Consider the following 27,804-nt stretch of genomic DNA (forward strand, 5'->3'; position numbering starts at 1 on the left):
CAATGATAGAGAGGCATGATCCTTTTGCGTCTCTTGTTTCTTCTTCTTCTTTATCCAAAACACAGAGGTGGTTTGGATAAACACCAAAACACTTTAGCTGGAGCTAAAGTGGCAACCACAAAGCAACTTTGAGGACAAAAGCCACATGCCAAGGACAGCAGACCAGAAAGACAGAAGTAGCCCGAGAAGGCATTGAGACTGCAGAGTCTGCATACAGCCCTGCACAGCCTGCTGTGGACTTCGTCAGGGGGAGAGAGCTTGTACCGCTGTCTTATTTAAATCCATGTTGTTTCAGGTCTCCTCACGAGCAAGCAAATGGAATCAATCTGATGCAACAGAACATGTGATGCAGTGCAAGGTGCCAAGTACTCTGTGCCCCATAGCTGGCTCGCACCTGTGCGGAAAGGACAGAACAGGTTCTGCCCACAGCACTATAATGTCTGAAGGAATATTAGAAGCCGTCCCCTGTGACCTCCAGGTCCGTAGTCCTCACCTTGACTGCACATGACAAAGGCTTGGGAAGGTTTGAAAATCTGATGCCCAGGGCAATTCAATGAGAATGCTTGGGTTGGGACCTGGGCATTAGGATGTCTTCAATCTCCCGGAGCATTCCAGTGCATAGGCACGGTTGAAAACTACTGCTCTGTGTAGATGGGAGAATGCCTTCTACTAAACTAAAGACTTGTGTTTGAAAACATGTATTTATTTTGTAGACTCACTCATGAAAGCTCAGCAATTACAGCTAGAGAAAGAACTGGAAGTCAAATTCAGTCTTCCTGCTCTTAGCCAGGAAAAGGCAAGTCCTATTTTTATAGCTGGAACACTTGAGAAATAGGGTGCTTAGGTGGCTCACCTATAGCCCACACCTAATTACCTGTAGATTAGAAAGTAAACTCCATGTCTCCTGTCTGCAAGAACAATGTTTTGTCCATAGGGCGCCTGGGGGGCTCAGTTGGTTAAGTGTCCAACTTCAGCTCAGGTCATGATCTCACAGCTTGTGAATTTGAGCCCCACATCGGGCTCTGTGCTGATGGCTCAGAGCCTGGAGCCTGCTTCAGATTCTGTCTCCCTCTCCTTCTGCCCCTCCCCTGCTCTCTCTCTCTCTCTCTCTCTAACACACAAAAATAAATAAAAATGTTTAAAAAAAAAAAAAAAAGGATGAGCAAAGCATTGCTCTGTCCATACCATCACACCACCAGGACAAGAAGATTCCAGAGAAGGCCTCTCTACCCCAGGCAAGCCCATTCTCCTCAAGCATTTGTTCTACAAAAATGTTTAAGCTAGGGGGCACCTGGGTGGCTCAGTCGGTTAAGCGTCCGACTTCGGCTCAGGTCATGATCTCACGGTTGTGGGTTCAAGCCCCGCATGAGGCTCTGTGCTCAGTGCCTGGAGCCTGTTTCAGATTCTGTGTCTCCCTCTCTCTCTGACCCTCCCCTGGTCACACTGTCTCTATTTCTCTCTCAAAAATAAGTAAAACATTTAAAAAAATGTTTAAGCTAGGATGTTGCCAAGTATTTCATAAACTTGAAACTTACGTTAATAACTTTGATCGATTAGCCAACTGTGGCTTGGCTGGCTCAAAGTTAGAAATTGGTAGACTTCTTCATTGACAGGAAAAATAAACTTCTTCAGAAAGAAGTCAGAGGGAGGAAAAACCTAATACCTTTATTTTGTAAAGGGAAGGTTTAAAAGCAAAAATTCACAGAACTTCTAAGCTGATTAAATGTCCAGGTAGTTAGCTAATAAGCTAGTCAATCTTGGTTCTTTTTGTTCCTCACAACAGAACAGATTTGCAGACTCGAACTGGAAGAGAGATTTCCAAACCTCTGACTTGGCAACTTTCTGGGTATAGAGAAAAACAAAGTTGGCATTTTACTTTAGTAAATACAGGGAGAAGGAATGAAAGTGTCCACCCTGAAAATTATTGCTTTCTTACCAATTAACCTGTGTGCTTGGTAGATGTTTGTCACTTACTTTACTTCCGTCTGTGCATGTGACTTTGTGTCTGTCTTTTAGACTCTACTTTTCCTTATCAACAAGAACCACTGAATCAATAACAAAAACTTGGTAAGAAGTAAAGGTGCTTACTAAGTGGGCGAAGGTTGTAACACACAATAGAAATGTTAATGGTACTCCACAGCCCTAAATTACTTCTTGTTACAAGTTTGACTGAGTTCCTGCAAGAGAGAAGTTCCAATATTAGATGGTTACTATAGGTTTTCCTTGTTTTACTGAATTTTCACTTCCCTTTAAAAATTGGCTATTTAGGGGTACCTGAATGGCTCAGTCAGTTGAACGTCCAGCTTTGGTTCAGGTCATGATCTCAGGGCTTATAAATCTGAGCCCTCTGTCAGGCTCTGTGCTGACAACTCAGAACCTGGAGCCTACTTCGGATTCTCGGTCTCTGTCTCTGTCTCTGTCTCTCTCTCAAAAGTAAACATTTAAAAAAATTGGTTACAGGGGCACCTGGGTGGCTCCGTTGCTTAAGCATCTCACTTCAGCTCAGGTCATGATCTCATGGTTTGTGGGTTTGAGCCCCACATCGGGTCCTGTGCTGACAGCTCAGTGCCTGAAGCCTGCTTCGAATTCTGTATCTCCTTCTCTCTCTTCTCAGCCCTGCTCACACTCGGTTTCTCTGTCTCTCAAAAATAAATAAATGTTAAAGAAATGTTTTAAATTGGCTATTTAGTGGAACTCTGGAATAAAATCCAGAGTTCTACGTTCGTGAGAATTTAGAGGTCCTAATGATCTATTTGTGAACCTCTGCTCTGTTGAAGTTGTTGGAAAGCAAAGGCACATTCATGCCATAATAGCTTAATAATAACTATTTCCTGTTCGCAAGGTGCCTCCCTGGGCACCCCAGCAAAGAAACACCCAGAACAGCCAGGCCATGTCTATAGGGCATCAGGACAACTCGCCAGTTCAAAGAAAATTGGGCAGCCTGCCTTTCATTATCATGTAAATCTTCCCTTACGCAAAGAACAACAATAAAAAGCTGTTATGTGACTCATTCATTTTGTAACAAATGGTGTTGAGTTTATTATACATGGTTCCATAGCTTTTAAGGAAGAAATCAATCAAATCAAATTTCAGCATTATGCAAATCATTTAATCAATTGACTGCCAATTTTATCTCCCACTGGTGCTGGCATTGTGTGACCCCAGGAGGCAGAGAAACCTAAGGAAATGGGTATCTAAAGTATGAACCAAATCATTTTAGCTCAGAGGTCGGCAAACTATTTTCTGTAAAGGACCAGATAGTACATATTTTAGGCTTTGTAGGTCCTATAGTGTCTCGGATACCTACTCAGCTCTTCCGTTGTAACAAAAGCAGCCCAACGATACATGGATAGATATGGCTATGTTCTGATACAATTTTATTTGCACAAACAGGTGGTGGGACCCATTTGGCACTCAGGCTATGGTTTGCAGACCCCTGGCCGTGGGAAATTGTTTGAAAGATGCCATCACACAAGAATATTTTGATGATGTCTCTTTAACTATTCTAATCAAAGTGTGGAAAAGGAGAGACAGGAAGGAATTTAATGTAACCCTGATCCCTCCGGATGGACACACAGGAGATGCCAGAGGACAGCAAGTGCTCTCTCACCACTCTCAGAAGACGTGATAACACTACCTACATTCCCTACTTTAGCTCCGACAGAAGCCTTGTAAGGCAGACATCAAAATTCCCATTTTCCAGATTTGTAAGAATCTGAGAAGGTTGAATAATTAAGCTGCCGAGCCAACTTTCAAACCCAGACCTGCCTCACCTTCGCTTCTGCTGTTTCTACTGCACTGTGACCAGTCGGCCTTAACAAGGACCTCTCGCTGGAGTGGATGTGAATTCACATCCACTCGGGACCTGAAGGTTGAAGTGCAGAGCCCAGAAGGAGAAGCTGCACGTGGCGTGACTTCTTTATCTAACTGGCAGGTCAAGCAAAGCTCAGATCCATGGATGGGGCTCGAAGATCTCCACTTCTGTGTGCCAACAGCTCTGAGCTGATCTGAACCAGAGTCTGTGTTCAAAACAGGGATCATGGGCCAGGTAGGGAGGAGACAACATTTACAGAGTGGATGTTTTCTTAACCCTTTCCAGAACCCCATAGCACAGTCATTTCAGATCATGGCCCGAGGGTGTTTTCTGAAAAAAGAAAGTGCCTTTTCAGCACTCTTGGTGCCTGATTTCAAACTCTGCCCTTCCATCAGGTGATTCGAAGTGGGCTGACAATGCTGCCCTGTTTTTACTGGTTTCCCCACAGAACCCAGTCACCTAGGTCCCCTCAGTTTCCTGGATAAGGGTGTTACTTGGATCCGGGGCAAGGGGTCCAGTGCCAAGGGCCTTTCTTAATTCCCTTTAAGGTGCCAAAGGACAATTAAAGAGAATTTGGATTGTATGCATCCGAACAGGTAGAACCATCACCCCAGTTATTCCGCTGACGAGTTTACAGTACGGTCTCCCTAAGGATGCGGATTTGCTGGATCTGACTGACATCCAGGGTGTCAGCAAGAAACATGCCTCCAGTATCCCCTTAAGAAAACACACACACACACACACACACACACAGACAAAAACCAAAAAACGGCTGCTAATCTCTCAAGGGGAATTAAAGAAGGAAAAATGTAGTGCATAACCAAGAGGGGGGAATACGGCGGCTCGTGAATGCAGGAAAGCAACCTGTGTCTCAGACACTGAAGCAAAACCAGAGCAGTCAACAATATGGTAGCATGTCAGCTTACCACAGTAAGGGTAGCTCTGAGGAATAGATAGTGTTTTTACCTCATTTTACATATGAGAAGCCTACAAATTAAAAAAAAAGAAAGAAAAAAGGAAAATGACTTACTCTGAATAGGTAGGAACCAAGGCAGAAGTCCCCCCAAGGGCTCATATAAAGTTCACCAATTCAGCTCTAAGCGTGAGGGGCGTACAGACACTCAGCACTTCCAGTAAAGACAGTAATGCCTACCCTTGGCTGGATGTTCCTCCTGTGGGGCCAGCTGCTATTACCTCTGCAGGTCAGGGTCTTGCTTCATGTAACTGTGCACACCACCCATATTAGCATATCTCTAATTATCTTGGAAGGATTCCACAGCTCTCCAGCCCAAATTGAAGTTCATCTCTTTTTATTTAAAAAAAAAAAATTTCATCTTGCCAGCATCAAACAACAACGAGACCTCACAACCTGAGAAATTTTGAAATCTCTCCTCTGAATTATCCATTAGCATGTTCAATTCCAGAGAATTTACACAAGTAGTAAAGGAAACAGCGAGTTGGCGATAGAGGACTATAAATTCCATTTTAATCGATGGAGGTATATTTTCAGAACTTTAAGACTTCCAAGAGAATATCTTTCTGTAAAATAAAGACTCCCCAATTTATCTTCTGTAAATCTAGATTCTCTTCTATGAGGTGTGCTTGAAGTAGGCTGTACATGAATTTGTTAAAAGATACTGTAAAGAACTGATCACCTTTGATAAGACAGAGTAAATTTTTTTTTTTTTTTTTTGGTAATATTGGTCTCTTGAGGTAGCACAGAACTAAACCCCAGTAAGGTTCAAGTCTCATGAGGCTGTTGAGTTGACTTTGTTTTTTCAAGAAAGGAATGTCATAGATAATCTCTGTATGATTTCAATTATTAATAACAGGAGTCTCTGTTTGATCCCACAAATGGAAAGTAAAGTTCACAGTTGTTCCATCCCACCCCAGGGATAAACGTTGAGGTTTAAAGATACACCCGCTGCCCCCTTGCTCTGGGACACACGGCCTCGCCACCGAGCACCGAGAAGAGTGACAATAGGCAGGACAGCGGAGCCAGGGAGGCAGACCGGACCCGAGCCAAGTTTCCACACTGTCCCAGCGCGCTCGCAAACAAATGACGCCTCCGGCCCAAACCTAAGTCACTCAGCCAGCAACAGGCCCGAGAACTTGAACCCCGGGCCACAGAGCACCCGCAGATGAAAACTGAAGCCAGTCATGTGAAGGACCCCATGGCTTTCCCCTCTCGGCCCCAAACCAAGGTCACAGTTGGCTTTCCTGCTGTGTGAATCATGAACTGCCCTTTCCTCCCCAGGGTGATTCATGCCTCGCAGCGGCGACGCGATGAGCTGTCCCACCTTGGAACACACTCGTTCGTTCCCCTCCAGCCTTGGAAAATCAGCATCACCTCTGACGGGCCGCTTTCTCCGCGGGGCTGCGTCGCCCACCTGGCCCCTGCGCTCCCCTGGCTGGGGACCCGGCTCCCCACATCCTCTCCCCCACCCCTGGTCCCCGGGTGGGCTCACCGGTGAGCCCCCCGCCCCTGCCCGTGCCTACACGGCTCTGACAGGCACGGTCAAACCACTTACGTTTCTGCCAGAGCATGGCCTGTGACAGGATGTTGCCTTTTCTCTTTGAAGCAGACAGTTTGGCTGCTTTACTGCGAGACCTGGGTGTGCTCTCCTCCAGTGTAGCCACCGCCTGCTCACAGGCTGTTTCCTCAGCTTTTTAAAGGCCCGAGTCCCCGCTGCGCGGGAGCACAGCGTCATCACATCCTCCCACCTCAGGTACCGGGCGCTTTTTCTGCAGCAGGGCTGCCTGTCACCCCACTGTGTGCTCCCCCGGAGGCCCACCGGCCACAGACTCGCAGAGCCAGCCAGCTGGATCCGAACAACAACACGGCGCAGAAGGCCGCAACCCGATGACCGGAGTCATCAGAGTGTGGTGTGATGCCTGGCGAGTGTGGAAATGCCTGCGCGTGCGAACGGCGGGAGCAAGTGTGTCAGTCCTGGACCTCTCCACGCCCACGAGGAGCCCCAAAGACCCCTGGAAAATTCTGAGTTTTCTGTGGTACCCATCCAGGCTTCTACACCACAGGCGTGTTAGCAGGACTCGGTCCGCCATGGGCCCTGCTCAAGGGGAAATGCAATTCCCAGGGGCCACTGGTTCTCAACACAGGAGGAAACACCTGTAGTCTCTTCAAGCCTCACTAAACAACCTCCTCATTCTTTTAATACTGCTGTTCTGTTTATTCCATTTTGAAACACAACAGCCCCTCCCTTGCCCCCCAGCCATGACCAAAATGGCGAGGCCCAATCATGCTTAAATATGGGAGACTGGTTCCAGGGGTCCGTCTGCCCGTGGAGAGAAAGGCCAACTCACTCAGGGAAGGGAGGAGAGGACACCCATGCTGTTTAGCCAGGGCTGGTAACTGAAAGGGGACACGCAGGTACGATATAAGCAGGGCCTCTTTCCTAGTGGCCACCCACCTGTTAGCATGAAGCTTCTCAAAGGAAAAGTCTCAGGGCCCGCCACCTGACAGCCTACGGGTACCAGGCCGCAGACTCCCTCCCAGTCTGGAAGCCTTCCGCCACTCTGTATCTGACTCTGCGTGCTCGGGCCCCAGTGACCTGTCATTTGGGATTAACACCTGCTGACGAAGGTCCCCTGGGGCATGTGTGGGGCCTTGCCCTCTACACTGCCTCAGAGCCATCTGACACATCTCTGTCCACTGGAAACAGAGGCACATCCACCTGGCCCGGCTCAGTCATGGGAGAGGTGGGTTCCTAGGGAGGCTGTGCCACTCACTGGCAATGTTCTCGTCACCAAGTCACATAACACTGAGTCTCAGTTTCCTTGTTTAAAAAATGAAGAAGCAGTTCTCTGAATGTCTTCCAGTGCTCTTAGGAGGATATGTGACCTCGCTTGTCCTGTCTCACATCGTTCTGAGTTTTGTCCTCTTTCTCCAAGTTCCACGAAATTAAGAACTTTTTCGTATGTTTCTTGGTCTCTCCTCACAGGCCTAGCATGATGATTTCCCTGAAGAAATCATAATAACGGCTACTGACGAGGCACCAGCTCTGTGGTAAGCCTGAACTACATCATCTAATCGAGTTACCACAACTCTGAGTAAACTACTATCTATATTGCTCAGAGAAACAAATGCTCAGGACATTTAATTTGCCCAGAGTCACAGGGGGATTAGGTGATAGGCTGGCCGTCATACTCAAGTTCATTTTACTAGAGCCAGAGCTTTAATTAATCACACTGACAGATATTCGTTCAGTTGAAATCAGTGAAAGCCAAATGTCAGCCATGTTTAAAACCTAGAACAGGTTGATGGAAGCCTGGGGATAATTGCTCTATCCTCTGGAAAGACAGGAGGGAGAACACAAATCTAGAATGCTCTGACAAGTCAGATCTTATACAGTAGCAGATAAAAAAGGACGTTAGTAGGTTAGCCCACCATCATCCCCGGCTGTAAGCCCAGTAACTTGCGATAACCTTGAAGATCAAGAAGCAGATTCCAGCTCGGTGCTTCCAGCAAAGACTCTGGATATCAATGACCACATATAAGGGAACCAAAACTTGATCAAAATGTCAAATATTTGCTGGGAAATATTTCTGTGGCTGAGAATCCAAAGTCAAACTTCACGGCATTGTTCAAATGAGCAGAAGGAAGTTCCATTATGACACTTCAAGAAGTCGAGGAAAAGAATAAATTCTCTTAACGTCTCCAGATGTCTCAAATTTGGGTGTGCTCATATTTTTTAAAACTCGTCTATATTGAAATTAAAACTCCTGAAATAATTCAGTAAATAGCCCTGATCCATACTGCAAAAGAATTCTTAGCTTTGCAAAACAGGATTTACCACAGACTTCATTCCTTCCTTCAAGTGAACAAGTATTTACTAAGTTCTCCATGTGCCATCATCTAGACTAGCCCTTGTTTTTCCCTTTCCACTTGGGCCTTCATCATCCTTTTCAGCCATGGCGTCTTATCATCATGGGTCCGTGAAAGGTCCCTCTCTTCTTTATTCATTCACTCATTCTTTCATTCATTCGTTCCCCACCCATGTCTTCCATGCCTATTCTTGTCCCCACTCACCTCGATCACATACCAGTCAAAGCAGCTATTTTCATCTGGTTGATGTCAACCCTTTTATTTGTAGATATTTGTACCTGTTCTTACAAAATGTATACTGTTTGGCATGCATACATTTTTTTTTCCTTTTTTTTTTTTTAATGTTTTATTTATTTCTAGGAGAGAGAGAGAGACAGCGTGAGCAGGGGAGGGTCAGAGAGAGAGGGTGTCACAGACTGAAACAGGCTCCAGGCTCTGAGCTGGCAGTCAGCACAGAGCCCGACGCGGGGCTCGAACCCACGAACCGCGAGATCATGACCTAAGCGAAAGTCGGACGCTTAACCGACTAAGCCACCCAGGCGCCCCAGGCATGCATACATTTTTAATTCATGTAAGTGGTACCATATTATAGCGCTCACCATGTTCCTTAGTTTGTAAGGCAGCACTATGTTGTATCCAACCACACTGCTATGTAGACATTCCCTCCATCTCTTCGAATGTCTTGAAAGGAGCCCATGGAATGCAAACAGCCTAATTGTCTCCAAGTTCTCCCCCCACAATCAAAGCATCAGTGAATATTTTGATGCACCTTTTTACAGAGAAACGTCCCTTTATGGGTTATATGCCCAGAGGTAGAATTACTACGTCAGAGAATATGCGTATATTTAAGTGGACCAGATACAACCAGATTGTTCTCCAGGACTCCCACCAGCAGTTCACAAGGCTTCATGTATTTCCATTTCACCAGTAAACTTGGTACCAGCCAGCTTTCCAATTTTTGCCAACCTGATAGTTGTAGCGATGGTTCATTATGCTTTTGTTTTACATTACTAACACTAATGCATTTGAGCATCTCTTCATATGCCTGTTAACCTTCCGGATTTCTTCTTCTCTAAAATGACTGTTTATTGTTTTGCTAATGTTTCTAGTGGGGTTGCTGTCATTTTCCTGTTGATTAGGAGCACGTTGTATTCTACACGTAAAATTCTATTTACTCAGTATAGATTTCTTGTCCTAATCTGGCATCTGTTAAGGACACTTGTGGTGTCCTTTTATTGAATAGAAATACCTGATTTATATACATGGGCCTGTCTTTGAATCCTATTGTATTTCATTAGTCTCCTTGTCTGTTCTTGTACTAATACTTGAAAGTTTTCTCTATTATTTATTATAGTACACCTTAAAACTTTAGAATCCGTTTTTCAAGCTTCTCCAAAAAAAATGCAACTGGAATTTTTATTGAATTTTCATTGAATTTTATAGCTTGCTTTAAGGCGGACTGATATCATTATAAAATTAATTTGGCCCCACCAACCATGGGATAGCTCCCCATCTATTGAGATCATATTCCAGGTTCTTTATTATTCGACTTTAAAAATTGTCTCCATAGAAGTCTGGTGTATTCTGAGCCAAGGTAATTCTTATTTGCTTCCTAGTTCCTGATGACATTGTGAACAGCCTCTTACTCTTCATTGTATTTTTGAGTTGGCTGTTGATGTTACCGAAAAATTCTAATAATACTTGTGAGTTTATCTCACATCTTGCCAAACTCTCTCACTGGTTCTAACAGTTTATCTATTGATTATCATGGTCTTTCTCGTAGATGATCATCACTTCTGTTAACTATAGCAGTTTCCTCTTTCCCCTTCCAATCCTTACACTTCTTATTCCTTTTTTTATGGCGTTAGAGAGTGCCATGATAACAGCAATGGTGATAGTGGTAATTCATGTCTTGTCCTTGACTCAGATATGACGAAGACAAATCCCTAAAATTAAAATATATATATATATATATATGTATAAGAAAGATCTAATGTTGAAAGAGTGATGGACAGTCAAACTATAGGGGTAAGGAAACACTAACACCTGGATACATTATTATGAAGTTTAAAAACAGCTCATACAAAGAGGAAACTCTAAAATCCTGTGGAGAAAAAGAGTATATTAACAAGAATCATATTAACACTATACTTCTTAACATTAAAACTAGATGAAAATAAACAATGAAATGTTTTTAAAGTAGCAAAGACAAGAACATTGAACCTATCATTTTAAATCCAGCCAACTATCGTTTAAATATTGCAGCATCTCAAAAGTGTCCTCAGACATACAAGGCCTCACAATAAAATTGCTCTTTGAGGGGTGAGTGGGTGGCTCAGTTGGTTAAGTGTCCAACACTTGATTTCAGCCCAGGTCATGATCTCACAGTTTGTGGGTTCGAGTCCCACTTCAGGCTCCACGCTGAGAGAGCAGAGCCTGCTTGGGATTCTCTCCCTCCCTCTCTCTCTGCCCCTCCCCTGCTCATGCTTCCTCTTTCTCTCTCTCTCCCCTTCTCTCAAAATAAATAAATACACTTAATAACAATAATAATAATTATTGCATTTTGAGGAAGCATTCAAATAAAAAGGGCAATTGGGAGAATTTCAAGGCAGATGGGAGTCAAAGGCGATCAGATAGATACATGGGTCAACTTTAGGATAGGGATTTTCTTTAAGCTGGAAAGAAAGATAAAATACATCCCAAACTACCCAGAATAAAGTATCTCAAAAATGTCAACATGATTGCTCAAGTCCAGCGGACACATTCACATTATATTCTGTTTAATTTGCAGAGGCATTATAATGTGTGATCCTGGAGGAGATCAAAGGGAAAATTGAAACACACTGATGTGTTTATTTTAAAAAAGGGAAAATATAGGTAATAATAAATTTAAGAACTCGACAGGGGAAAATATAAACCTCAGTATGGATCAGAAGGGGCAACTGTCACTTTGGTTCTTACTATAAGAACAGATATAGGGGCATCTGGGTGGTTCAGTCAGTTAAGCGTCTAACTTCTGCTCTGATTATGATCTTGCAGTTCAGGAGTTCGAGCCCTGCACTGGGCTGTGTGCTGACAGCTCAGAGCCTGGAGCCTGCTTCTGATTCTGTGTCTCCGTCTCTCTCTGGCCCTCCCCTGCTTTGGCTCTCTCTCTCTCTCTCTCTAAAAAATAAATAAAAACATTAAAAAAAAGAACAGGTATAAAATGTTACGTTTTTAAACCAGCTGAAGAAAACTAGATCTTTCTATGAAAAACAAGAAGGAGGTATTAAAAAGATACAGTGAATGGAAAATAGAAACAAGGTAACAGGATAAGTCCTAATCGTGCCTCGACTATCATAAATATAAAAACCATTAAACCCACCAGTTAAAAGATACAAATTCCTGGATTGAGTTTAAATTCTAAACACACACATACACACACACACACACACACACACACACACACACACACACACCTCCAACCCTATGTTGTCTCTTAGATAGGGTTAAAACAAAAAAGCCACAGGTACTTTGAAAATAAAAGGCTGATGTAATTCTTGATTTTAAAACTAGATAAGGTCAATACAAGAAAAGAAGTTTACAGGCCCATTCAATTTGTGAACAGAGATTCAAAAATCCCGAATAAAATATTGGTTTGCTGAAGTTAATGATGTATTAAGAAATAAGATATCATGGTGACATAATAGTAATAATAACAACACATCATGATAAAGTAGGATTTATCCCAGGAATACAAAGATGATTTAGTCTTAAACATTTTATCAACGTGGAGCACCTGGGTGGCTCAGTAGGTTAAGCATCCAACCTCGGCTCAGGTCATGATTTCATGGTTCTTGCACTCAGCCCCTCGTTGGGCTCTGTGCTGACACCTCAGAGCCTGGAGCCTGTTTTGGATTCTAGGCCTCCCTCTCTCTCTGCCCCTCCCCCACTCACATTCTGTCTCTCTTTCTCTCTCTCTCTCAAAAATAATTAAACATTAAAAAAAATTTTAAGGAAATTTTATCAATGTAATTTAACCACTTCAATAAACCATAGGAGAAAAAGCCTGAAATTTAACTCACTCAATGTCTAAACACTTGATAAAGTCCAGCATCTATATGTAATTTTAAAAAATAATGTAACTCTCATAAAACTAGGACTAGATGGTGATACACATAATGGAGAAATTGTGGATAAATTCCCTTTAAGAACAAGTTTTCCTATGACATGTCAGTGGTTTAATTTGCAAACATTTTTTGCACACAACAACTTTCAAAAACATATATTCCACACAAAAAATAAGTCACACAGATTACATCATGTAATTATCCCAAGAACTGTTCTAGGCTTTAGGGATACAGCAATGAACAAAACAGAAATTGTCAGCATTGTATAGCCAGGTATCTGGTATTGGGTGGCCAGAAAATCCAAATGACCTTCCAATGAATGAATCCTCAGTGGAGATATGGACAGACTAGAGCATGAAAAAAAATTGATAGCCTACAGGTTGAGCAACCCCTAAACTATAACGATTGTCTGTGGCCCAGAAAATCAGAGCAATTTGTAAAGTCATATATAGAGAAAGATTTCTTTTTCTTTTTCTTTTCTAATGTTTTATTTATTTCTGAGAGAGAGAGACAGCGTGAGCAGGGGAGGGGCAGAGAGAGAGGGAGACACAGAATCTGAAACAGGCTCCAGGCTCTAAGCTGTCAGCACAGAGCCCAACCCAGAGCTCGAACCCACGAACCATGAGATCATGCCCTGAGCTGAAGTCGGATGCTTAACAAACTGAGCCACCCACGCGCCCCTCTTTTTTTTAATGTTTATTTATTTTTGAGAGAGACAGAGACAGAGTGCAAGTGGGGGAGGGGCAGAGAGACAGGGAGCCACAGATTCCAAAGCAGGCTCCAGGCTCTCAGCTGTCAGCACAGAGCCCGATGCTGGGCTCGAAGTCATGAACCATGAGATCATGATCTGAGCCATAGTTGGTTGCTTAACCGACTGAGCCACCCAGGCGCCCCTAGAGGAAGATTTTTTTTCTTTAGGGGTGGGGTGAGAGACAAAGGGAGGACCCAGTGATTTTAAAGAGGAGTCCTGTGTGTGTGTGTGTGTGTGTGTGTGTGTGTGTGTGTGTGTGCGCGCGCGCGCGCGCGCACTTATATACATTTTCCTTGGGAGACAATCTGTAGAGTTCATGAAAATTCCAAGGTTAAGAACCACTATTTATTTCATAGAAATACTGTGATATCAAATTTTTAAATACATGAGAGATACATTGTCTAAATAGGGCTAAAACAATAATGAGCCCCCAAGTGATATGGGAAATCCATGGGCATAGTATCAAACTTCATTGCTACCTACAGGCAATCTCCCATATTTCCTTTACACACTGAGTCAGGTAAGCCTATTTCTCATTTCTCCTCCAAACAAATATCATTTCATTCTTCCATTGAATTTGCCTCCGGGCAGGACAGCAGATCATAGTGAAGAGATTATTTAATGCAGAGTCAGAGAGCCCGGTGCTGAATCTAACTGCACTGTTAGCAGGGTGGCCTTGGGTAAGTTGAGTTTCAACTCCTAGCTCTAGTGTCCACCTCTTCTAGATCGAGATAACAATAATAGTAATAATAAGGATAATTGCTGTTATTACAATGATTAAATGCAATAGCCTATGGTAGAGTACTCTACATTTACTAAGGTTCATTGTTTCATTCTGATCAAGAGACTCCATAACTGAATTCCCTTTCATGTTTTTGTTCTCAAAACTCATGCACACTAGGGACCCTTTAAGTTTCAACACTTTGTACTTTTCCAAGGAAAGAGCAGGTTCACTACCTTTGCCAAAGGAGCAGAGGGATTCAGACCACACCTTGTCATCCCCAGTTCCCAGCCATCATCCGCACCTATGGCTGATAGCTGCACATGGCAGCTCTTATCCAGGAGTGGCATTAATTGTTGGGATTTCCAGCTTTATTATACCTGAAGTACTTAGATGTTATGACTAGGTACAACTAAAAAAGGAAATCCCATTCATTCCCATTGCACAGACCTTGGGCAAAGCCACCTGGTTGGGTGTCGGTATTCAGAAGCTAGGGTTTTATTGTACATAGCAGCCTGGCCTTTGTGACAATGAAAGCCCCCTGATGCTAAACAGATGGCCCCAAGTACTTAAAGGTGATTTTAATTGTTAACTATGGCTCAAGACTGCCATAAATAATCCTGGAAGATAGTCAAGAAAACTTAGTGGCTATTACCTTGCCCCAGAGTTTTAAAAAACAACCTTTGCAAAAGAAAAAGTCTCCAGACTATTCTACCCACATGTGGTCCTTTCAAGGCAAGGGGACTTTTTTCCCCATGTTTTACCATTCCTTGGCACCACACACTGCATAGAAAGTTTAATTTGATAGTTTAACCTCCATGTTGCTAACAGTATCTCTCCCGCAGTCTACACAGTGGATGGCCACCTTTCAGAAATAGCTTCCATCATACTTCTACAAATGCTTCTTTTCTTTTAAAGTTTATTTATTTAGTTTGAGAGAGAGAGAAGGAAAGAGAAAATCCCAAGCAGGCTCCGTGCTGTCAGTGAGGAGCCCGATGCAGGGCTTCATCTCACAAACCATGAGATCACAACCTGAGCCCAAGCCGAGTCAGGTAGTTAAGCGGCTGAGCCACCCAGGCGCCCCTCTGCAGATGCTTTTTGAGCACTAACTCTATGCTGGAAATTATGCTGGACGTTAGGAATTTCTCATGCGGGACACAGCCCCTGCGCTCAAGTATTTATCACTGATGTGAAACACCAGATTGTTTTTTAATGAAAAGTCCTACAAGAATTCCTAAAGAATGGTTCACGTCCTAATTATGCAGAATAATTATTATAAAGAAATATTCCTGGATCCCAGCCTCAGAACACCTGGTTCAGTAGGTCTGGGAGTTATGTATGACTCTATTAGCTGTTTTTTATCTTAAAAAAAAAAATCAGATGACATGACTTGGGGGTTTAAGAAACACTAATTTAGGTGATCAAAAACTCGTCCTTCCTGAGGCTCAGGACCCCCTACGAGCATCCTCCGCCCTCACTTCCCTGTTCAGACGGAGCCCTATATGACTGACCCGATTCCAGGGAGGATTTTAATTGGCTGGACTTCACCAATGTGCAAGGGGTCCTGCCTGGGATGGCTGTTGCCTCTGACTGGTGACCTCCTCGACCATGTGCAGTTCAAGGCACTCCACGAGTATCTGTTATGGGTCACCTTCTCCCCTCACCCTCCTGGGCCAAAATTCAAGCATCTCCCACTTGAGTGTTGTAACAGAGAACAACCTTATCAACTTCCAGATCTCTTCCACCCTTAAGTGTGCTCTTAGCTGGAGGCTTTATCATAGATTCCATTTATCAGATTATGGAAGGTCCCTTCTGTTCTGGTGTAGTGAGAGTGTCCGTGATCATAGGGTGCTGTGTTCTAGCCCATCCTTTTCCTGACTCTCCTCAGATAGTCACACTGTTTCTCTTACTTGGTTAGTATGAATCACATTCATCATTAAAATTAAAAACAAAAAAAACTAGTCCTTTCTTTTTTCTCAAGATCTCTTTTCCTTTCCATCTTCTTTCAAACCCTTATTCATTGGAATGCCCCTAGAAAGCCCTGATTAAGAAGAAAAACAAAAGTCTCCAGCTTATGTGTAGCACAGAAGATCCTTTGTCTAGGGAAGCGAATAACCATCATTTCCCACGCACGGAGGGGAGCTTGGCCCCGCCAAGGAATAGCGATCAGGTGACCCTGTGACCTGACACCCATTCGGCATGGCCATGACTCAGAGCACTCAGTCTCACTACTTCTCTGTGCAGTGTTGAAAGGTCCCCCAAGTGACCAGAGCCCCCCCAACAGCAGACATCAGGGATGCTCTTGCTCTCTGTTCCCCTTGAGCTAAAGGCTCAGAAGAGTAAGGGGAGGGGAGTTTGTCCAATGATGCTTGTCGATCATCTTTCCTTCTAAAGGGCAACAAAAGAATCTCTTCCAGTTCCTCTTCCTGCAACACCAAGCCCTCTGGTGACTCAGGATCTTCACCAGGTGGAGTTCCTGATTTGTGGCGAAACACTATGGAAACTGAAACTATGGTAAAGCTAAGGTCTATTTCCTTGTGAATCAAAAGTTTGGTTTACTACCAAAAGGAAAAGGCCGCAGACAAGCTCCGACACGTCTATTTGCATGAGTGTCGCGCTCCTGGGCAGCCGTGAGTGTCACTGGAGGGCAGCTGTAGTTTGCTGGGAGAGCAACTCGAATGAATGAATGAAGAATTGGAGAGGTTGAAAAGGAGACAGAAACAGAAATGCAAGTGGAGAAAGAAGAAAAAGAGGAAAAGGATGAAAGAGAGAGAAAGACAACCCAAAATTTTAGACACTCCACACATCCAAGGGGAATAAAGATCTGCCCCCAAAGACAGAGCTGTTAATTCAATCAAGCAGTAAGCGTGTGAGGTACGTGTAGCCACAGTGCCACCCAGGAGAGTCTAGGGAACCAAGCTCAGCATGTGCTCAGTGAACGCAGAGACAAAGTCAGATACTGACAGTCAGTACCTACACGTCATTGTCCCTGGTCTGGGCAAGCACTTAGCCACCAAAGTATACGAAGTCCAGAATATAATAAGAGTCTACAAATGGTGGCCATTATTGTTATTATTTTTAATATGAAATATTTTAATTAATATGAAAGCTTTTGACTTGAGCCCTATATCTCTGCCGTTACCTGTGAGAGCAAATACAGAAAACGAAAACACAAACAAAAACAGGGTTAGAAATGTAACAGGCATACAATAGAGATAAATTGATTGGCATGAGTATATTAAAAATAAACCTTTCTTAGCTATGTGTTCCACAAACAGACACAGTCACACCATGAAAAAAATAAAAATCAAAGTGAGGGGAGGGGCCAGAGATCAAACAGCTCCAGAAGCTCTACATGTACCTTCCAGTTTGCAAAGCCAATGAGAGCTGAGATTTATGGACATTTACTATATGCCAGGAACTGTTCTCAATACTCTGCATATACTATTTCATTTAATCCTCATAACAATGCTTTGAAGTATTAGCCGCATTTTACAGGTGAGAAAACAGACAGAATGAGGTTAAGAAACTTGGCTGAAACACACAGCTCATGAGGAGAGTCAGGGATCCCACCTGGACATGAGGATTCCACAGCTCTTTTTTTTTTTTTTAATTGAGATATAATTGACATATTCATTTCTGGTGTACAACACAACAATACAAGTATATACTGCAAAAATGATCACTACGTTAAGTCTCATTAACATCCACCCCCACATATCATTATACATTTCTTCTTGTGACGAGAACAGCTCATATTGCCATGAAGCACTCCCCACAAGAGAGTTGGGTCCCAGACAATCTATCAGTCATCTGTGCATTCATTCAGGAAAGAGTTGCTGACTCTACTGTCATTCTGCTGTTATCCAGGCTGTATTTGGCACTGAGGACATAGTAGTGAACAAGGAAAGTCCCTGACTTCACAGAACTTACATACTTATGGGGGTTGGGAGAGGGTGCGGGGAGGAGGAAGAGAGACAGCCAGCACCAATACCCTCACAGCAGAACAAGGAAAACAGTGGGTCAGAAAGCATCTCCCAAATAAACATCTTGTATTTCCATAGAGATACGCACATGCAGAAAAGCATTTCTAAAAACCCAGCTAAAGATACAGCTAAAAGCCATCAGTGGTTTTTATGTTCTAGATATTCTACACTCAACAAATTCAACAAACATCAACTGAACACAAAGCACTGCCCTCACCATGGCGAAGCAGACACTGGGTTCGAGGAGGCCCAAGCTTAGTCATATAGCAGGAGGTGGGCAAGGGCTCTGGTGAGCTCTCCGCTCTTTCACAGATGCCTGCAAAGGTTTCCCCAGGGGATGGATGCCACATCCAGAAACCAAAAGTCTAATAAGACCCAAATGGCTTTGCCTTCCCTCTTGTTCAGACTCCAATGCAACTTGGACCGCTGCTATCTCTGCAACAAGGCGACCATTTCGCACCAGGGAGGCAGCCTTTCCAGGCAAGAGCACAGACCCCAGAGCAAGTTACAGACAGATTGCTAAGTCCCAGATCCACCTCAGCTTGAGTGTGGGCTGCCCAATGCATTGACGACACCAAGCTGTGGAAGGCAGAAACCTTGGCAAATTGCCTTTTCTGGTCTAAGAAGAGCAAGTTCCTTAAGGAAGCATATCTGGTTCCTCTGGCATCTAGGAAATTTGACATGATGTCAGTTGTAGAGTATATGCTCAGTAAAGTCTCATGGATGGGTTGATCGCTGGCCACTTATTCTTTATCAGACAACCACATGGGCAACAGCAGCTGCACCTGAAATTGGAGAGCAAGCCCCCTGGCCCACCAACTCCAACTGCAGTCACTAAACACCAGGGACTTTATTCAGGATACTGACTGAGGGTACAATGGCTCACAATAGACTCAAGCTCATGCTGTTAAAAGTTTTGAGCCTTGAGTCTTGAACCTACACATCTACCAGCCTTAGACAAGTTATCTTCTCTGAGTGCAAACATTTTAACTTTTTTGTAAGGATTCGATTAGTTAGTATGTATAAAACACTGCAAGTGCTTGGCAGATAGTAAGCATCTACAAGTGATAGCTATGACTACTACAATGCTGTGGCTGGGCTCGCGCCCGGCCCCCAAGGGGAGTCATGTGGTATTGCCTAGACCACAGAGGGGCATGAGAACATGTAACAGAGTGCTGGTAGATTACATGATACAGTCATCTAGATTCACAAGTATACATACCAATGAGTACAAAGATTGTTAGAGGAACAGGGAGATAGATCACTGTGGGTTGATCCTACGTAGATTGCCCCCAAGGTCTCCTCCAAGTCCACTGTGATCATGGAGCTCCCTCTTATTTCTCTGGGTTGAGGAACCAGGTTACTAAATAAGTTAATAAATGACAGTGAGTCACATCATGTAATCTAGGTAGCGCTCTGCTCTCACCTGTCAGAGAATGAGATGCCAGCTTGGACTGATTTGATCGGCCAGAGCAAATGGCAGACATCAGACATTTGAGCACCTGCCCTGTCCAGCCCTCCGAATGCCCTTAGGCAGCACAGACAGCTGACTGTGGCTCTCAGTCCCCATGAATGCCTGAAAGGTACATGCTGAAACCAGGCAGTAGCTGAGTGTGGATGCTGGCCACCCAGAGAACTGTATATTTGGAGATCTACTTTAGTTCTAAATTTTAGTTGCATCTTCTGACCCTTAAGAGAATTTCCTCATTACCCAAAGGTGTAATGGGCAGAGGTTGCAGAAAGAAGCCATGGGGGGTGGCTCCCAAATTACTAAAGAAAGAACAAAGTGTATAAGGTGTACCTGAGAAGGAAACACTGTAGGAGAGAGGGGTGAGTGACCAAGTGACATGGCCCCTACCCCGCGACCCACCACACACTGCAACTCTGTCTTCCTCGGGAGCTCTGCCACCCCTCAGAAAGTTCCCTCCAAGCTTAAACTGAACACGCCCCCTTAGTAATCCTTGGCATAGTCAAGATAGGCTGATATTGTCCAGAGGACACCACAGCAAAAAGCAGTTAAGAATCTGATCTCTGGAATTAGACTCAGGTTCAAACTCTGGTTCTACCCCTTAAAACTGTAATCTCAAACGGGTCACTGAATACTCTATGCCTCAATTTCCTCATCTGTAAAATACAAGTAGTAATTCCTTCCCAGGCTATTCTGGAGATCAAGAAGAACACTGCATGAAAAGGCACACCACAATGCCAGCAACAGCAGATGCCCAGTGAAGATTGGCCATTATATTACTAACCACTGCACGCGAGAGCCCACAGTGGGAATGAGCCCTCCCCAGGCTTGGGGAGGAATTCAGGCCGACCAAGTGCCACCACTAGCTTATTCCGATGGTTCAGGGTCCTACCTTTGCCCTGTATAATATTCACACTAATGCCACTGTGTGCCTCGTCAACGCTGCTACTGTGTATCTCCGTGTGAGCCCGCCCTGACTCCCTCCTCGGATACTTGCACACAGCCCAGGCCTGGTCTGAGCAGACCTCCTCCCCAGGTGACTGACACCAGGCACAGTGTCTCCTTGTGATACAATTGCTCCCACCCACCAAGGTACAGTTAAACCCGTGTCGGCCCGACAGTCTTACACAGTGGGAAAATAACACGCAAGTACACTCATAAAATCACCCATTTCACAGATGCTGATAAGAGCCTATGAGGTGCCCTGTCCCCATCAGACCCTTCCCTTTTAGAAGCAATTGCATTAGATCTTAGTTGCCTGGCTCAGGGAACGCCTCCCAGATGGTGAGGCCATGAAGCAGCTACGGAAGAAGGCTGAGCAACCCGGACACAACAGGGAATCCTTCCAGGATCCGGGCGGGGAGGGGGCCAGTCCTCAAGCACAAGCAGGAAGCGAGAAGTGTGCGTGGCCAGGGGGGCCGGGATGGGCTTCCCAGCAACCGCTCCTGCCGTCCTCAAGGTGCCCGGGGCTCCGCTGCAGGTAGGGTCAGGAGATGTGCCAGGGGAGGCTGGCTCAAGGTCCCCGGTGGCTTCCTGCCTGGACAAACACGCCTCCACAGCCCGGTGGACTGTCCCCTCCGCAGAACCCCTCGGGCGGCGCTCACACTAGCCCATTGTTCCTCCCAACGACAGCTCTGTGGCTCTTGCTCCCCGGCCCTGCCTCCCGCGACCCCAGCAGAGCCTCGGCTGGTCTGCACATGCCGAGCAGATCCTTGGGGCTCAGTGCTTCCATGCCGGGGCACCCCCACAGAGCCGGGGTTCTCAACAAGTGCCTTCCTGAGGACATTCCTCCAAACAGGGACCAAAACAGAATGTTGTGGGAAGACCATTCGACAGCCAAAGATGTTCAACTGATTTCTGTCATCAGAATCCTTTTCTTTTTCAACTCACCTATGCAACAGAGCCCCAAGGTATAAACCAGACAGAGGAGGACCAAGTCCAGCGGAAACAGAGTGAGGTCCGTCGGCTGTGTTCGGAGTCTCCCACCCCTTTGGCTTCCCTGGCCCTTGGTCAAGCAGTCCACAAGCATCTCCAGAAAACACACAGGGTCGGAAATGTTCTGCCCGGTGACATTCCCCCGTGAACTCACCTTGCAGACTGATGTCCTCTGGCCAGACTTTGAGGCACGTTCCCCACACCGTCCTGACACTTCGCACAGACCCCCCCCCCACTTCCCAGCCCCACAGGCCAGTACCACTCTCTCCCCGAGGCAAGCCTGCTTCTCTCAGCCTGGTCCACGCTTGCCTCTGCTGCCACGGGGTCCAGTTTCAATCCCTCTGCTCTTCCTCCCTACCTTCTGCCCCCGGTGGTGGCAGGTGGCCATCAGATGGCAACTTGTGCCTGGGGCTTGAGGGTAACTTAGAGTTGAGTCGACCCTTCGGTACAACTGAACTCTGCACAAGAGCAGATTGTCTCAGGATTCAGAGGCAAAGGGTTGGGGTTTCTGGTGGGTGTGACTTTAGAAACAGCCCCTTCTGTTATAGGGAACTTTTTTTTTTTAATGTTTTATTTATTTTTGAGAGAGAGATAGAGACAGCATGAGCAGGGGAGGGTCAGAGAGAGAAGGAGTCACAGAATCTGAAGACAGGCTCCAGGCTCTGAGCTAGCTGTCAGAACAGAGCCCGACACGGGGCTCGAACCCACGAACCATGAGATTATGACCTGAGCCGAAGTCAGACTCTTAACCAACTGAGCCACCCAAGCGCCCCTGTTATAGGGAGCTTCCAAACTGCCCTGGCGCTAGGTAAGGTCCAGAAAAGTAGAGTGTGCTGAATTCTGGGGCGGCAGTCAGAGTCATGGAGGGCCCCTCCGCCACCCTCCCCAAGCCTATTCTCTGTCAACCCCACACGCCTTTCCAATTGTGTGCAGCTCCAGCAGGGATGGCAGAGAAGTGAGCACGACTCAAGACGGAAGCATTACCACTGCCTTATTGTTTGCCAAAAGCTACTGCGCTTTTCTCTTATGTCTGACGTCCAGTCGACTCTCCCTGAAAATCAAGACAAACTGAAACCACAAGTGTGGATCCAACCACAACACCCAGTTCCCCCACCTGCACTGTCCTCCCTTAGCTGGTCACTCTACCCATCCCAGGAGCCTTCAAAGCCAAGTTCAAAGGCCAAGACCTACATCTTCCACAAAACGACTTCTACTACTGCTCCTCTTAGAGTGCAGTATGATTCCATCCTCACTTTTTGATAATTAATAACAAACACAGCTTGAATTTCCAATGAATATCGAAATGTATGTTTTTATTTCCGTAAGTTTCTTGTGGTCAAGGACCAAGGCTTCCTGGGATCCCCCTGGTGTCCAGCACAGTGTTTTATATTGTGATTTGCAAGAGGCTAGTGTTCATCTAGTATTAGTTGACTTACTCATGCCACTAACTAGAAACTCTGCATGTCGAATGCATATCCACTCAAGAGAGACGCCGTAGATGTGTTTCAACCAAAGAACCAAACTCGGGCTGAAAAAGAACACAAGAGACAATACATTTGAATCTCGTAATTTCTTAGTCCATTTCATATTTTTCCTAAGCAAACATTCACAAGTTTCATCTGTATTCTAGACAGCTCCTGTCTCCCTTTACTACCCCTCCTCCCCCTCCCTTGGCCAATGCACCTTCCAAAGTGTTGCCAAGAGATTTATTTTTCATGCAAATCCATCATCTTCTTCCACTGCTTTAAACCCCTCAATGGTTTGCCTTTAGGCCCCAGTCCAAATCCTGCATGGGACTTCTGAGGCCCTCGGGGATCCGGACTTACTGCCTTTCCAACCTCCTCTTCCATCCCATGCCCTACGCTCTCCAGGGCCTGGCTTATTGCAGCTCTTAAAACTTTCACACCAGGCTCTCTCTGGACTCCAAAGCTTCTCACAAGCTCTTCCTCTGTCTAGAATGTTCTTCTCTCCACTCTCTTCTTCCTTCCCCTGCGTCCCTTCACCTGGCTCAGTCCTCACTTACCCAGAGAGGACTTCCCTGAGCCTCAGACAGCAGATCAAAGAAAGTACCAGATGCTCACACAGCGTCCTTCCTGGGTCTCCTCTTCCCTGGCAGTCATGTTTGTGTCCCCTCGTAGATCTTGAGGTGAGGGACAATGTCCTTCCTGCTCCTTGACAAGCACCTCTTGTTCATCACCCCATTTCCAAGAATAGTGCTAGTTGAATAGACTAATTGAAATGCCCCCACATTTCAACCAAATGTTTAGGACGTCTTTCCCACATACAGTGCTACAGGCCATGAAGACATTACCCTTCAAAGTAAGCTTTGGGATCACCATTTTTGAGAGTAAATTTATAATTAAAGAAATAACTTACCGTGAAGAAGAGTTCCATGACCTCTCATTGAGCCCAATTCAGCTTGACACATCAAATTGCTTATTTCCCCTACCACAACCTTATTCTCTGCCTCAGCCCTGTCCACCAGCATCACTTGTGGTCTGTGGCTTGTGGGACACAAGAGGAAGGAAGGGGGGAGTCATGACCACCGACATAAACAGCACCAGTTAATACCACTACTCAGAATACTGTTGCCACTTGAAGTAAAGCTGTCCTTCCTGCTGCAAGAAAAGCTTCTAACACTGCAGATGGTCTGCATATCTGAGACAGCCTCAGTCGATGGACAAAGACTCAGAGATGGCTTTAGGTGTACACAGACCAGACAACCACTTGTGGAATGTGTTTTCGGGGGGAACTGGTGACCTCCATCCATTGTTCTCCACTCCTGGCTAAAAGGTACCAGTTAGACCTTGGTCCTTTTGCTCAAAGCGATGGTTCTCAAATTTTACCATGCATCCGAATCAGACTTAATAAAACAGACCGTGGAGCCCCACCCCCAGATTTTCTGATTCAGGAGGTCTGATTCAGGCCCCAAAATTTGCATTCCCAAGTCCCCAGGCGACGCTGATGCTGCTGGTCCAGGGACCACACACTAAAAACCTCTGCTTGAAGTAGGAATGGTTTTAGCCCTGGTTGTGCCCAGAAACCGCGGCAGAGCTTCTGGACGTTATAGAGTTCAAGTGCGGCCCGGGCTTCTGTATTACAAATGTGCCACAGGTGATGTCAATGCATGACCAGAACTGAGAACCACATATGCATTCATCTCCATCAAAAGGTAAGGGTCCTTCTAAAGGGTTAACACTTTGAAGTGGAATCAGTCAGTTATATGCCAGTATGAATGAGTCCCCAAGGTTTCCTGACCTATGATGACTAAAGGCAAAGGGATCTTCTGGATTGGATCCTGGAAAAGAAAAAAAAAAAAATCAATGGAAAAACTGCAGAAATTCAAATAAAGTCTGTAATCTAGTTAATAATATTATACCAACGCTAACTTCTTAGTTTTGATCAATGTATCACAGTTACAGAAGATCTTAACATCAAGGTAAGCTGAGTGAAGGGTATCCAGAAATTCTCTGTACTTTATCTTTGCAACCCTTCTATAAAACTAAAATTGTCTTGGGGCACCTGGGTGGCTCAGTCGGTTGAGTGTCCGACTTCAGCTCAGGTCATGATCTCGCAGTTCATGGGTTTGAGCCCTGTCTCAGGCTCTGTGCTGACAGCTCAGAACCTGGAGCCTGCTTCAGATTCTGTGTCTCCCTCTCTCTCTGCCCCTCCCCTGCTCATACTGTCTCTCTCTCTCTCTCTCTCTCTCTCTCTCAGAAATAAATTAAAAAATTTTTTTTATTTAAAAAAATTTTGTAAGAAAAAAACAAAAACTAAAATTGTCTTAAAATAAAAAGCTTTTTAAAAAGGCTGTATGTGGTATGTGCAAAGTCATTGTTGCTGAAAATGTGTCAACTGGCAATAAATATTGTATTATTCTTTGGGTATAAGATAACATCTTTTCAGATGTAAGATTTAAGAATGGTACATCAGTAAGCCTGAATTAAATGTCAAAAAAAAAGTATGGCTTCACTATCTTTGTCTCAATATTTGCTAAATTGCACTATAATTTGTGTGAGAGATTTTAGGTCTTATACATCACAATATCACCATCACCTACCTCAAAGAAGACATTCAAAGGGTAAGCACTGAGTGAATGAATGAAAGGGTAAATGAATGATGATATTCTGGACTTTGTACAAAGATAGTTTGATAAGCTCAACCCTTGAATTCTTGGAACATCCGGTCTAGGAAAGTGTCTTTATATAGATTTTTTACCTATTGATAAGTATATTTACATTTTTATGATGTGTTCTATATAAATCTGAGAAATTTAAGATTTGCATATAAAATCTACAGGTTTTTTTATACACACATGTATAAAAATACAGGTGCATATATATACATATATATAACATCAAAGAGAGCAAGGTAACAATATGAAGCCAATCTGAGAAAAAGTGAAATTTGTCTCAGTAGAGATTTTTGCCTCTTTTTCTTCCCGGCTGTATCCTGCACCTAGAATAGGTCTGGCATTAGCTCACACTCAATAAATATTTGTTCAGTGGATGAATAGCTCAAGCCTCATGCACAAGCCAAGAGGACGCCTTCCAGCTCCTTTTGGGTGAGTGTGTAGGACGAAGGGCTGCTGCCGAGAAGCCCTCAGTCTCCTCAGCCTTGAGGCAAGTTGGCACAGGCTGCGTTTCTGCTGAATGTTCCCCTGAGATACCTTCGGGGCCCTGCCCCTTGGCCTTCCACGGCCTTGCGGAATCCGCATTGTGCACAAAGGTCTGACTGTGTTTTTATCCAAAGGCCAAAAAAGAAAAAGAAAAAACAAAGAAATACCACATCGGAAATGTCCCCACACGCTCATTTCCACATGGCAACTTGTGTTGACTTGGTGAAGAAATTCAACGGAACTGAACACCCCCTTTGCAGAGTGGAACTTCTCGGCAGAGCGCCCCCCAGCCAACTGAAGCAAAAATTTACCCTTGTGAATCGCCAAATATACATCTCTCCAGAGAAGGGCTTCTCCTGTGGGGGACCCCACGTCGTATTTATGTCCATCTTCTTACAACTCTTAATGAGGGCATGGCTCTGGACACAGCCTGGGTAATTTCTCTACTTCAGAAGCCCTCAAAGTATAGCCGCGGGTCGCAAAGATGAAACACGACTGTGTACACAGAAATCTGTCTGGGAAGCCGAAGGTAATTAACTCTGCTTTTTAGGCTTCAGAATCCCAACCTCAAACACTCTGTTGTCCTCCTCCAGGCATTCCCATCATTAGAGCCCAAAACTGAAATGAAGCATCTTCTCCTTACCATGACATTATAATTAACGGAGAAAAGGGAAATGATTTTAGTGGGCTAAGGTCTCCTTCACTTGCGTTGTTACCACTGTTATTCGTGGGGAACCGAGAAGAACTCAGTGGAAGAATTTATCTGTGGGACAGACCTAGTAGCTGCAGTGGGGGTGACTTGAGGGACAACCCAAAAGACCAGCCAACCCAAACTCACGCCCTTTCTGCTCCACCACAGGGACTAAAATTCTCGGCATTAATTTCCAGCAAGTCACTCCCTTCTTCTGAAAACTTGCAGAGATACTATCTGAGTGCGGTGACAAATTAAGCCATTGTCACATTGGGAGAGCATGATGTTTATCAGAATAGCCAGTCAGTCAATTAAAAAGGTCCTACAGGTTGGGGCACCTGGGAGGTCAGTCAGATAAGCATCTGACTCTTGACCTCGGCTCAGGTCGTGATCTTACAGTTCGTGAGTTCAAGTCCCGCATCGGACTCTGCACTGATAGCATGCAGCCGGGTATGGGATTCTCTTGCTCTGCCTGTACCCTGATCCCTCTCTCTCTCTCTCTCTCTCTTTCTCAAAATAAATGAATAAACTTAAAAAAAAAAAATAGATCCTACAGGAATGAGTCATAGAATGCACCGGTCAGAAGAGGATGATGGCAATGAGCAATGGTATCACTAGCTATGACAGTGAAGGTGGCGGTGGTGACAGCGATGTGGGTGTATGGATAGTAGAGCTGATAATAACAGGAAAACACCCCTTCACAAAATGTGCAATGTGCCAGTCACTATGAGGAGCACTCTGCATTAATTGTTCCACTTCCTCCTCACGTTCACTTTTAAATATCCATCTTACAGTTGAAAAAACTAAAGCTGAAAGAGATTAAGCAACTTGCCCAACATTACCCGGCTAAGAGAAGGCTGAAGCC

The 27,804-nt window shown here is 44.8% G+C and overlaps 1 protein-coding gene across 1 annotated transcript in view; it reads right to left on the reverse strand.

Annotated features, from left to right (window-relative positions):
• POU2AF1 (POU class 2 homeobox associating factor 1) overlaps positions 1 to 6,542 on the reverse strand; it is a 23,567-nt gene extending 17,025 nt beyond the window's left edge. Inside the window, exon 1 of the mRNA XM_077772676.1 lies at positions 6,346 to 6,542. Coding sequence (XP_077628802.1) covers positions 6,346 to 6,361 — 16 coding nt within the window. The 5' untranslated portion in view covers positions 6,362 to 6,542. The remainder of the gene's footprint in view (positions 1 to 6,345) is intronic.
• Positions 6,543 to 27,804: the final 21,262 nt, after the last annotated feature.

Source organism: Crocuta crocuta, unplaced genomic scaffold (assembly GCF_008692635.1).
Source record: "Crocuta crocuta isolate KB4526 unplaced genomic scaffold, BGI_CrCroc_1.0 scaffold854, whole genome shotgun sequence".
Lineage (NCBI taxonomy): Eukaryota > Metazoa > Chordata > Mammalia > Carnivora > Hyaenidae > Crocuta > Crocuta crocuta.